We start from the raw sequence: 11,740 nt of genomic DNA, 5'->3' as shown, positions 1-11,740 counted from the left end.
TAATGAGACTTCTGGATCTTTTTAAGGCAAAAGTGGTACAAATCAGAAAATCTAATGTATAGAATGCCAACCTGGCTATTAACCTGCTGCAATATCTTAGTACAGCCTCAGAAGATGGACAGAACAGAGCTGCTTTCCAGGGCCTGCAAGAAAGGAGACCCTCTTATGTTAGCATGAGATGTTACAGAGATGCTACCTCTCCTCTGGTCTTTCATCCACTCTGCAGAGAAAACTATGAAAAGGAAAGACTTCTACATTTCTCCACTAACACAGTTTTAAGATGAACTGAGCAACTCCCACTACTTGCTCTGTTTGGATACATCCCAAGTGTTGAATGTGCATTGCACATTTTATACTTCTGGAGATGCTTGTGAAGCAGCACAGCGATGTAGGACTTGGCAGTACACATACAACAAAATTTTAGCGACTTTATTAAAAAAATATGTGAGTAACAGTTTCCAACTCTCACAATTCATGAGAAATATTGTTTTAAGGAATTTTAAGGGAAATGCAAGAACTTACTGAGTTACAAATACATATCTTGCATTAGTCTGAGAGGAGTTTGAGTGACCATTTTTGTTGCCTATTTTGTTTTGTACAGCATATTTTCAAGTTCACACAACAGGGTGAAATTCAGTGGTATTATGTTTATGAGTGGATAATTCAGCCCTAGTCAGAGAAATTCTTTTTTCCCCCCCCTCTTCTATACTTCACGTACACTGAAATTAACCTTTCTGGTGAAAAAAAGATGTAAAAAACTTATTAGGACAGTCAATGAGGTGGAACTTTTGCTTTGTTTTCCACCAGAAATAATAATCCCTCCCAACAAGCTCAGAACTTGGAAGCAGATACTCGGTTGTAAGGGATCTTAGCACCCATTCCCTGATTTTCTACTCAAATCATCCATTATTGTGGCATGACACCTTCCTTACCAACTGCTCAGCTGCTCAAAGGTTGGACACAGTTCACAACACACATTAGCACTGCTTTTATATTCACAACTTTCTTGTCACCACGGGGTATGACAAAGTCACACACTAGAGACATGGACCAACAAAAGCTTGTTTTAAGCAGGAAATTGAGCCTTGGGGTATGAACTGCTTCTTAAGATTTCTCTGAAAAGTTAGGTGGAAATGTTACTGATACTCTCCAGGAATGAGGTGGGATCTTTCTGAGTAGTTGTTACTACATCGCCATCCCCCACCCTCTCATCCTTAAAATTTCAAACAGATGTAGCTCCTAGGTTTAAAATTATGTACAATTAAGAAATAAAAGCCTTCTCCTAAACTCAGCTTGTTAAATATATATAATTATAGATTTTCATGGTAATTTTTATTCAAAGTAATAAAATCAATTTTTTTTCTTTTAAAAACCATTTTCAAAATTGCAGAATTTCCTAACGTTATAAATTCAGCTGAAGTCTAATAGTGCTTTAATAATTTGAGTGATTGAAGTGATGAGGATCTGAAAACTCAAGGGAACTTCTTTCTAGGCTGTTTCTGTCTCTCATTCCTAAACCAGGAAATGGTTTCCTGCATAGATAAACCTTTCTTCTCCAACTGAGATTGTTTTTTTCCATATAATTTGTTTTCCTAGCAATATCATCAAACGATCTCTTCATATGAACAAATGGACACAAACACCACACATGCGATAGCATGTCTTCAATATTATTTTACTGATTCCAAGATTCCAATACTGACACATACACGTAAATATTTTTATGTGCACTAACCCTCCATAGCTGATGTTTCACCACTCTGCACTATTTTTTTTTATGACAAGTTTGTGGAGAAAAAGGAATCTGAAAGAGAATTTGGCCAACACTACTTAGCATCTTCAAGGTCCAGGACAAGGGTGCAGGACTCTCTCATCAATTTTACACATGATACCAAACCTGGGGTAGTGATGGTTTTTTGGAGAGCAGGGCTACCTTTCAGAGGGCTATTGATCAGCTGGAGGAATGGAAGCAACCACTATCAAGTGCATGATGTTCAACAAAGCCAAAAGTAAAGTTCTGAAACTTGGGCTGGGACTCTGTGCTATTCTTCAGAAAAGGACTAGAGTCCTTCTAAAGCAGAAATTAAACTAAATGAGTCAGCAGCATAACCTTGCAGTAATAAATTATAATACTGAGCTGTATTAGCAAGAATCAGCCAAAGGTCAAGGGAAGGAATTAGTCTATTCTGTGCTCATGAGGCTACATCAGAACACACTCTTCGGTTTGAACACCTCAGTTCATGAAAGGGATGGATAAGCTGGAGGGAGGGCAGTGGAAGGCCACTATTCTGGCCAAGGACCTGGGGCACATTGTTTCAGAAGAGAAGATTAGGGGAAATTTAATTGCCATCTTAAATTGCATATTAGTAAGTTAGAGAGAAGACTTAAGTACACTACAAAAGGACAGAAAGCAACGGTCACAAGATACATCAAGGGAAATCCCAACTCTGGACAAGAAAAAATACTTTAGTGTGAGTAATTAGGCACTGGCACAGGTTGCCCCAAAAACATTATTGAATTGCCATCCTTAGAAATTTTCAAAACTTGCCTAGACAAGGAAGCGATATAACTCTGAAGGTATCCCTACCTTGAGAGGAAGTCCAGAGGTTCCTTTAATTTGATTTACTCTATGAGTCTATGAGTCATTAATAAAAAAGGTAAAATCATATCTTATTCTAGCTAAAAGAATGTTCTCAAAGGAGTAAGGTGCCTTCCACTATTTCTTTAGTAGTTTACCACTTAAAGACCTATTAAATATATTTATAAAATTGCTGAAACTATTAATTTTATTTAAGAATTTGCAGAATTGTACCATTTGCATTACATATTTTGCATTCATTTCAATGCAACATCCTGTGTATTTCCAATTTAAAACTACATCGTATCAAGCCTTACAACTTTTAAGGGAATGCTATTTTTAAATACTTACGTATTGTCTAGAGTTTCTTTACGGAACATAATATTTTAAAACATATGCATATATTGCACATTTAAAACTGTATGTCCATCTCAAAGTCTATAAAGTTGAGAAAACATACACACACATGCATATTCAACACGTGAAGAAAAGCTTCCCTCAGTTAGACATAAATCCACATTTTGGTACAACTACACACAGGCCATAAAAAAAACCTTCTATAGCGTACATAAAAGTTCTGTGTCTACAGTAAGGCAGCCATATGAAGTGGAAAAACAGTCCATCCTTGCTCAGTAAGATACATTACAACCAGCTAAACAGATAAAATTAGCATTTCCTCTCTAAAGCAATTGCCTCAAGTTGTACACAGCTTATTTCAACTCTAAATCAGAGCCCACGCTTACTTTAAAAAGAAAAAAGGCATTGTCAAAACAATCTGAAGAGAGAACAAAAGGGAAATCATAGTACCCCAGTATTTATTATCTATAAGACAGAAAATGTATCCATCATTTCACTTTGATGAAGTAAGATGTCAGAAAGTTACCTGTTCATATCAACATTTTCTTGTATATTTGTATGCTTAGTGAGTAAGAATACAGACATATCATCTCAACATTTTTTCTCAAATATCTTTAAATATTTAAATATTTAATTATTTAATTAAAAAGGTCCAAGAGCTTCATTTGACAAAGCTATCTAAGATGCAAAGGATCAGCCCAGGTTTCTTTCATACCAGTTTAACAGACTTTTGCTACACATGCAACTTCAGTACATTAAATACCGATTAGTTTTATCAGGATAAACACAGGATAAAGCTCATTGTGCTTTTTCTTGGTGTTTAGTTGACACAAATGAAGAGCCGACATATAGGCCTTCTCAATATTCACACATGGGTACAATTGGTGGATGGTGGTGTATCTATCCGACTTTTATTTTCCTTAGCATCATTCAGAGGTGACTTTTTACCTGTCTGGCATTTGAAGACTTGTTTGTAGGCCTTCCTAAAGTTTTCAGATAGAAATGCATATATAACTGGGTTCACAGAAGAATTGCTGTAAGCCAGGCAGTGTGCAATTACCCTGAAGAGAAAGGAGGCTTGAGTCAGTGGGAAAACTCCAAATTCAGCCCAGAGATGGATCACGTGATGCGGCAGCCAGGAGATGCCAAAAACCACTACCACGACCAACACAGTCTGTGCTGTCTGAGACAAGGAAAGGAAAACACAGATGTCTGATGAGCACTTGAAGAATCAGCTTTAAACCTGCCTCAAAACCATTATTTGGTGGAAAAAAAAGTACACTGAGACCGACTACACTGGAATATTTATTACTGATTTTACCCCATTAGCTATATGGGCTTTATTTTGCATAGTGAACTACTGCAAAGGAGAACCTTAGCCTTGAAAATGCCATAGTTAAATGCAAACACATACCTTTCCTCAAAGAAAAAGAATGATGTTCCTAACTCCCTACACAAAAGCCTAGCTTTTTCTGAGGTGAATGTAAGCCTGATGTAAAATAATATTAACAGGGATCTTTGGGAAATCTCATCCAGATCTGATGATCTATATTTTAATATAGTGCACAAGGACTTCTCATGAAAATTTCAAGAGAAATCTAGAGTACATGAAGGCAGCTCATGGAAGAGATTAGAGCAGTCACTTTGCTCAAGTGCTTACTAAAGATGTGGGAATTTTTTGGAAAGTCTCTCATTTAAAGATAGAATGATAGAATTTCCACAGGAAGTGTCATACAACCACATTCTGGGATACAACTAGAGGAAAAAAAAAAGTTAGGAGCTTGAATTGTCTGGGGATTGCATGTTGTCAAAAGCAATCTGGAAATTAAAGCTCACCACCAAATACTGAGTTAAAAAAATGGAACACAAAATATCCTCAGTGCTGCCTCCATATTCCACTTTCACTATTTATGAGATGAACGGCCATCAACATCATTAGATCCATTCTGACAGCTACAGAATCAGTTAGTACAACCCTCCAGGTGCTGAAGGAATTTTGCCAGGGCACAGTGGAATTTGACTATCAATGTTTTTTTTTTAGCTTTCACTTGCTTCAGAAACAACAAGTTAGCGCTTTGCAGTTGCCTAACTAATTAATATCTACTCCTCTAACAAGTATTCTTTCAACTTAATTAGCCTCCCAATTAAAAGCTAATAATAATTCAAAAGCATATTATGTTATGGGTCATTATGATGGTTATATTAATGCTTTATAATATAATTTTTCAGAAAACTTAAGCTCTTCTTCACAGCCAAAACTTACCCAGTGACCATAGAGTGATAAATATTGCAGCACAGAAAATATGTAGAGTTTTTGATAGTTTATTGAACTTGGTCTATACTTCTTGAACTGATTAATGCTCAACAATAATTCAGACTGATCTACCTAATCAGAATATGAGTTAACTTAGAGAAACTTGTGGGGAAAAAATTTTGATTTCTGTGGCAACAGGCCAAATTAACTTATGACAGATACTGTTGTTGGTCAGCATAATCTCACAACAGAAACCGGAGGACATTATATCTGTAGTTAATATAATTTGTATAGTCTTAAGCAATCATCTTTTCAAAAGTGGTTCCTCTACATAGCCCTATGGAGTTCAAGTCATTTGCCACAGAAATGTTTTCTTTTTCAGGTCTCATCAGTAGAATGTGTGTTAACAAGGGTGTATAAATTAAGAGCAGTTCATTCTCTGATCACTGTGTTAGATGTGTTAATATTCCAAGTAAAACCAGATTTTCAGGATACCACGTGCTTCAAATAGGCATATTACTTCAGTTTGTTCAAAATTCTAAAAAAAAAATTAACTAGGAAAATCACCACCTTTCAGTAGACTATAGATGCACCTGAAAGCAGAGGCTGACCATGTGTCCCTTGTAACTTTTACTGAAGTTATTTCACATCTGCAGAATAAGCAATTTTGCATTAGGAAACCTCACAACATTTGTTTTATCCCTTTGTTCCTCCTAAGCCTAACTTCAGAGGTTACCTTTTCAAAATCATCACTATGTCTTGTAAACAAGGTATCACTGAAGAGCAACTCTTGTTTACCTAATGGGAGCTTGCTTAGGTTTCCCACTAGCAAATAAAACCCACCTGATATATTGTTAATACTGATGCTTGGTGACCAGAATGCATTAAAAATATAATTTAGGCAAATTAATATTTTTCATTAACTTTTTTCCACACAAACAGCAAATTTATTGTAAGGTTCTACTACCAAAATATTCCTAAAGGTTTCAATAAAGCTACAAATGTATAATTATACCTGAAATGCATTCTTAACAAGACAGTAGAAGTGATAAAAATAAAAAAGATATGGTAACCAGAGAGAGCATTACCACACTAATGAATACAGAGTCTCTTTGAAAAACATAAGTTAGGCCTTAGATTCAGAAACTTATTTTCTAAGGCAAAAGAAAAGTTTTGGCTTACTTTTTTCCCCCTTTTGATTACTGAATCCTGATTCGTCAGCAGTCTTGATCATGTGTGTAATGCTTTACCCTGAAGCTATGACTGCTAGTTCCTAGCCAGATATGTAATTCTTAAGAGTTAGTGTTTAGCGGAATGCACAGATTTCCAGTTTGAGAATAATTTAGATGAGAAATGACAATATATAGAATGTCTTTGAAAACTACACCATTGGCCTCGACAACATTAAATGCAAAACCATATATATTAAGTATTTTATAGAATCAGGGCCATAAAGCTTCTAATTCTAGGCATCAAAATCTATTGACTGGGGTATTTTTCAAAAAAATAGAGAATGTATAAATAATAGCTTACTTATTCCCTGTTGAGCCCATGTACATCTCATTTACATTGCAGACAGTCTGCATGTCCATATGGAAATAGTGATCAGATCACATGAAGAGCTATTGCCTAAGGGGTTTTTCTGACTCCAATGTCATAAACTGAGAAGTTAGTTGATGATTACTGTGGTCAAATCTCTATTATATTAACTGACAATTTCTTGGTATAAACACATCTTTCAAATATTGTTCTAAGTCACAAAGCTTATATTCTGCTTTAAAGACCTTTCATGATTCTACTGGTAACCAGTATGTAACTTGCATCTTGAACGTAGAACCAAAAAACGCTGTGTGGAAAATCAAAGAAGAATTGGAAAATCATTAAAAGTCTCTTATTAGACTCCTATCAGGAAACACAAACCCCCTAATTTTAAAGCCTTATCATATAACAAAGGAATTCTTTAAAAAAAAAAAAATCTAGTTAAAAAAAATCCCATTATTTAGTCAGGGGAAAATGCCTGTGAGAAAAAAAGACTAAAAACATTTAATTCTAAAAATAGGTTGTCTCTCCATGTCTAAGTTTCAGATGCTTTGAAGTTCAAAATATGGGGATCTCGGGTAATGGCTTGATGCAATGTGATGGAAAACTTGGATCGGAAAAGATTCCAATCCTGCTAAGTTCAGAGGGACACTGAATACTTCATTAAATACTTAATTTCAGTTTCTTCTTTCTGTTATATCTTTATCTACAAGCAATAAATTACCAAATGTGTTTGGTTAGCCATAAAAATAAAACATAAACAAATAAATATTAGTAATGAACACCATATACCTTTTTCTTGGATGCTTCTGACTTCTTTGACATGTTTCTCAACTTCTTGTGCAGGTGGTTAAGAACCTGAAAAGATTAATTTGCATTTTGTATTGTATTTCACCATTTTCTATTCAAATAAAATTCAAATCCATATATTTAGAGTATGCTCTTCTGCACTGTATGATTCCCTTACAAGCATTGCTGATTCAATTTACACATTTCCAAAGTGCACAATATGAAAACTGAAGGAAATACATATCTGCGTCTGTGTGAATCCACAAATATGAAACAGACCACAACTGAATTCTTATATAAAAATTCAGACATATTACATTAAAAATACATGTTATGAATTAACGAGGAAACCCATCATGCACCTAGAATTAGCAACCACTCTTCTTCCATCAAAAATCAATACCTGTCAATTTAGAATGAACTTTACTGAGTGTAACATAAGAAAAATATATTTTGAGTCAGAGTTTTTCTGAGTCACCTGAATAATTTCCTTCTTTCAGATGGATTTTTGATGAATATAATCAGGATGCTGGCACTACTTGATCTTCAAAAGAAGCTTGGGCTTTCAAAAATAATTTATGCCAAAATGAGGCACAACATATGAGGTGTGACCTTTATCAACAATTTGATGATACTTGCCATGCATCTTTCATGAGTAATGTTTAAAAATATGTTACAAAAAGGCTCATCATCCAAGAGCAGGATCCAAATTTCAACATAATACTTTACACATAAGATTTTGGATAGTGGATGCATAGAGGTACATGCCCTACTTTATCTGCAGTCATTATTACCTGAATCCAATATATTCTTATGCCATGATTTGTAGGTATGGGGGGCAGGGAATATGCTCTTCAGCTGAATATGTTTAACATACTACAAACCATACAGAATAAGAAAGATAAATTCTTATTAAACTGGAGGATTTAATTAAAATATGGCAAGAGGAATTTTTTAAAGACAGCATCAGAGTGAAGGGCTCAGTTAGATGATGCTACTAGGTTGCATTTTACATTGCTCTAAGATGAAATGAGAATGATATAAAAGGTAAGATCATTCAGATTTAGTAGGTAAAATAATCCAGCATTAAAATAATTTTTTTAAGGAATATAACACTAAATTTTATGGTCATAAGGACTTCAGGTGGGGAAAAGGGTGCAAATTCAAGTTCTTTTATATCATCTGGGGACATTTTCTTTGTTTTCTTTGGGAAGCACATCTAACCAGTACCAGGACAGACATGAGTCAAGGTTACCCAGAGATTTGATCCCACTCTGACATCTGAGTCTTAGAGACATACATACTGAATTAAAAGAAATAAGTTGTTATTTGTGAATAACCATAGCTCATCAGGAGATTCCACTTTTTAAGCATCTACTCTTAGCTACTAATGAACCAAGAACAACAATAAGACTAAAAATTAATTGTAATCACTTAATATTGTAAGTGCAGTCCGTTTGTGGTTATCTGTGCACTAACACGTGAAAGACTCATCCTGCAAGCACTTCCTATTCTGAAACACTATCCAGACTGCCACCAAGGCTAACCTGAGCTCAGGAAAAGCAGGGAAAAAATAAATCAGTTTTCCCTGAGAATGTCCCATTTTGGCTTTATTCCTACTTTCTTCTTCAGGATGAAGCAGACCAGAAAATGGACCCTGAGGTCCATCAGAAGATCAGGAAAATAACCATCTGGCTCACAGACTTTTTATTCACTTACCATCACCCTATACACAACAGCTGAATTGCTGGGTCCCTCGGTGAAAAATGTAAAACTAAAAAAGGGCATGCGAGGAATAAAATTAAGTTCACTTCCCATCACTGCTGCTTCCTCTATCAACCTCCTTCACATAATTTACAGTGATGGGCTGTTTCACTGGACCCTGACAGCCCAAAACTAAAGTCAGATAAACTCGTCCCAGAAATCAGAAGTGCAAAGTCTTTTTTTAAAGTTACAAGTATTTTTGTCTTCTGTGCTTAAACTTTTAGCACAAATTTTTGCATTGCATCTCTCTCCAATCCAAAGAAAGATGCAGTAGACAAAACTGTTAAATTGGATATTTGGTGGGGATGGGAGATGGTGGTGGAGAGTTTTGGTGCCAATTTTGATGATAACTTTTAAATGAATCCTTCTCAACTTCCCCTCTTTCAGATTATATACATATTTCATAAAATAAGCATCTGCAGTGAAAACATACTGGCTCTAGGTAGTAGTGTACCAGATGGTTTGCAAACTAGCAGCAAGAGAAATATGCAAAATGCAATTACCTATCAACATCAGTGGAACAGCACTCAAAGACCTACACAGAATGCCATGGAGGGATAAAAAGAGCCGTGTTTATGCACAAACACTACAAGGCAAATGAAAAACACTCTCCTTATTGCCCATTTCAAATTATCTCTTCTCTGGGCCTATGAATACTAAATTATTCCTCTAAGAGCCACTGTCTTACCTGAATGAACAATAATTCTACACGCGCCTCTTAATTTGTCTCAGGCTATTTCTCTTAAGAAAGTATTTCAAAATATCCACTAATACATTTGCATGTATTAGTGGATACATTTGCACTAATAGATTTACATTGCATTTTTAACCGATGGAATTAAATACCGAGCTTGCTAAAAAACAGATCCTAATCTGGTCTCATAAGGTGTAACATTTTTTTAAAAAATGTAGCTCTGTAGAAAAGAAACATGAAACTTTTCTAACTCCACCTTTCACGTCCCTGTTCTTAGTTGGCTCTGAGGGAAGGAACAGCTTTTCTGTTTTCCCATCTGCATGTATACAATAATTCCGCTGACTACACCTTCATTATCAGCCATTGAAAATCATGCAGAAGAAAAGCCTGCCCAAGGTCATTATCTAATAAGAATGAACTGCTTGCTTAACAGAGCCATAATGTAAGCATTACATTCTGAACCATGTCTGTAGTATGAACCTGATTTAAATTCAAGTGCCATTGCCTGCAATCCATGTTTTAAAGTAATGCTGCTACTTCTATTGTCACAATAGATCCTTCACCCTCTTTCCATTAAGTGTGTGTCACACTTTTCAGTGCAGTTTAATAATTTTTCCCCTTGCTGCTCAGCAAAATTTAAGATACAATATCTGAAGCCAAAAACCACATAAGCTTGTATCTTATGTTGAGGTTCTTACTTTTTATGGCTTAGTTTTAACCAATTCTATAAATCATGCATGACTTCTGTGAATTCAGAATGTTCAGAATGATAGATAACAATGGAAAAACTCTCAAGGCAAGACATATTTGTTTTTAAAAAAGCTTTTAACATCATATATCTATAAAAGGAAAAGTTTGTTAATAATTACAGGTGTCCGACCTAAAGGCTTGATTGAAGGAGGCCTGACTTTTAAGGACTGAATCCTTGAAAAGCTGTGGTATCCAAAATTAGTTGTCACATTGCATGACCCTGGCAGATGCCAATTTTTATTAGAAGCTGTGTGCGAATCATTTATCACTTCGCTCTTTAAGAACACTTTAGTGAGCAAATGTTGTAGCACTGTTACAAAGCACACACAAAAAAGTCAGTATTAAAAAAATATGGCAAGTAGTATGATAAGCAATGAAAAAGTCAGAATACAGACTGTCTACAAGTATGCAGTGCTGTGACTCAACTAAAAATGACATAATCGCTGATCCTCTCTCTTGAGTAGTAAACTTCTTTCAAGAGTAGGTCTGTGAGGCAACGAACTCTTGTTTCCTACAGATTTGTGACTTCCTGACTGTGTTCCCAAAAAGATGTGTCTTCTCCATATGTTGATGCTACATAAGACCTCTTCCCCTATGGTTTGTCTGATGTTTAACAGTTGAGTGCAAACTGACTCTCCTTAAGAGAGGATGATAGAGACTTTCTACCTTCCTCACTCACTGGCTGCTGTTTTCACAAAACTAGGGAAATATCAATCCTCCTGATATTTTCACTTCTCTATCAAAAATTTGGCTGAAACTGAAGCAAAGTTATTTACGGAAGAGAGAAAAGGTGAAACTGTACGCCCAAGACACAGAGCACAATCTCGTGAATCTCTGTTTGAAGAGCACATCACATGAGGTATTTTGGGAAGACACTGTTTCCAAATACCTGGCACTATCAGGACTTCTGCAGGTTGTCCACTGGGGAAAATATAAATCTCTCCCAATACAATTTAGGGGGGAGAGAGAGAGAGAGAGAGAGAGAGAGAGAGAGAGAGAGAGAGAGAGAGAGAGA

General features: G+C 35.6%; 1 protein-coding gene across 1 annotated transcript in view; it reads right to left on the bottom strand.

The window, feature by feature from the left end:
• Window positions 1-2,945: 2,945 nt before the first annotated feature.
• Window positions 2,946-11,740, bottom strand: part of GALR1 (galanin receptor 1) — a 12,505-nt gene continuing 3,710 nt past the window's right edge. The window contains exons 2-3 of the mRNA XM_027678661.1: window positions 7,521-7,586; window positions 2,946-4,118 (exon numbers count right to left, since the gene is read on the bottom strand). Of these exons, the coding sequence (XP_027534462.1) occupies window positions 3,801-4,118; window positions 7,521-7,586 (384 nt within the window). The 3' untranslated portion in view covers window positions 2,946-3,800. The remainder of the gene's footprint in view (window positions 4,119-7,520; window positions 7,587-11,740) is intronic.

The sequence above is a fragment of the Neopelma chrysocephalum genome, unplaced genomic scaffold, assembly GCF_003984885.1.
Source record: "Neopelma chrysocephalum unplaced genomic scaffold, ASM398488v2 Primary Assembly neopelma1_22b, whole genome shotgun sequence".
Lineage (NCBI taxonomy): Eukaryota > Metazoa > Chordata > Aves > Passeriformes > Pipridae > Neopelma > Neopelma chrysocephalum.
This window is presented reverse-complemented; position numbering and strand designations above follow the sequence as displayed.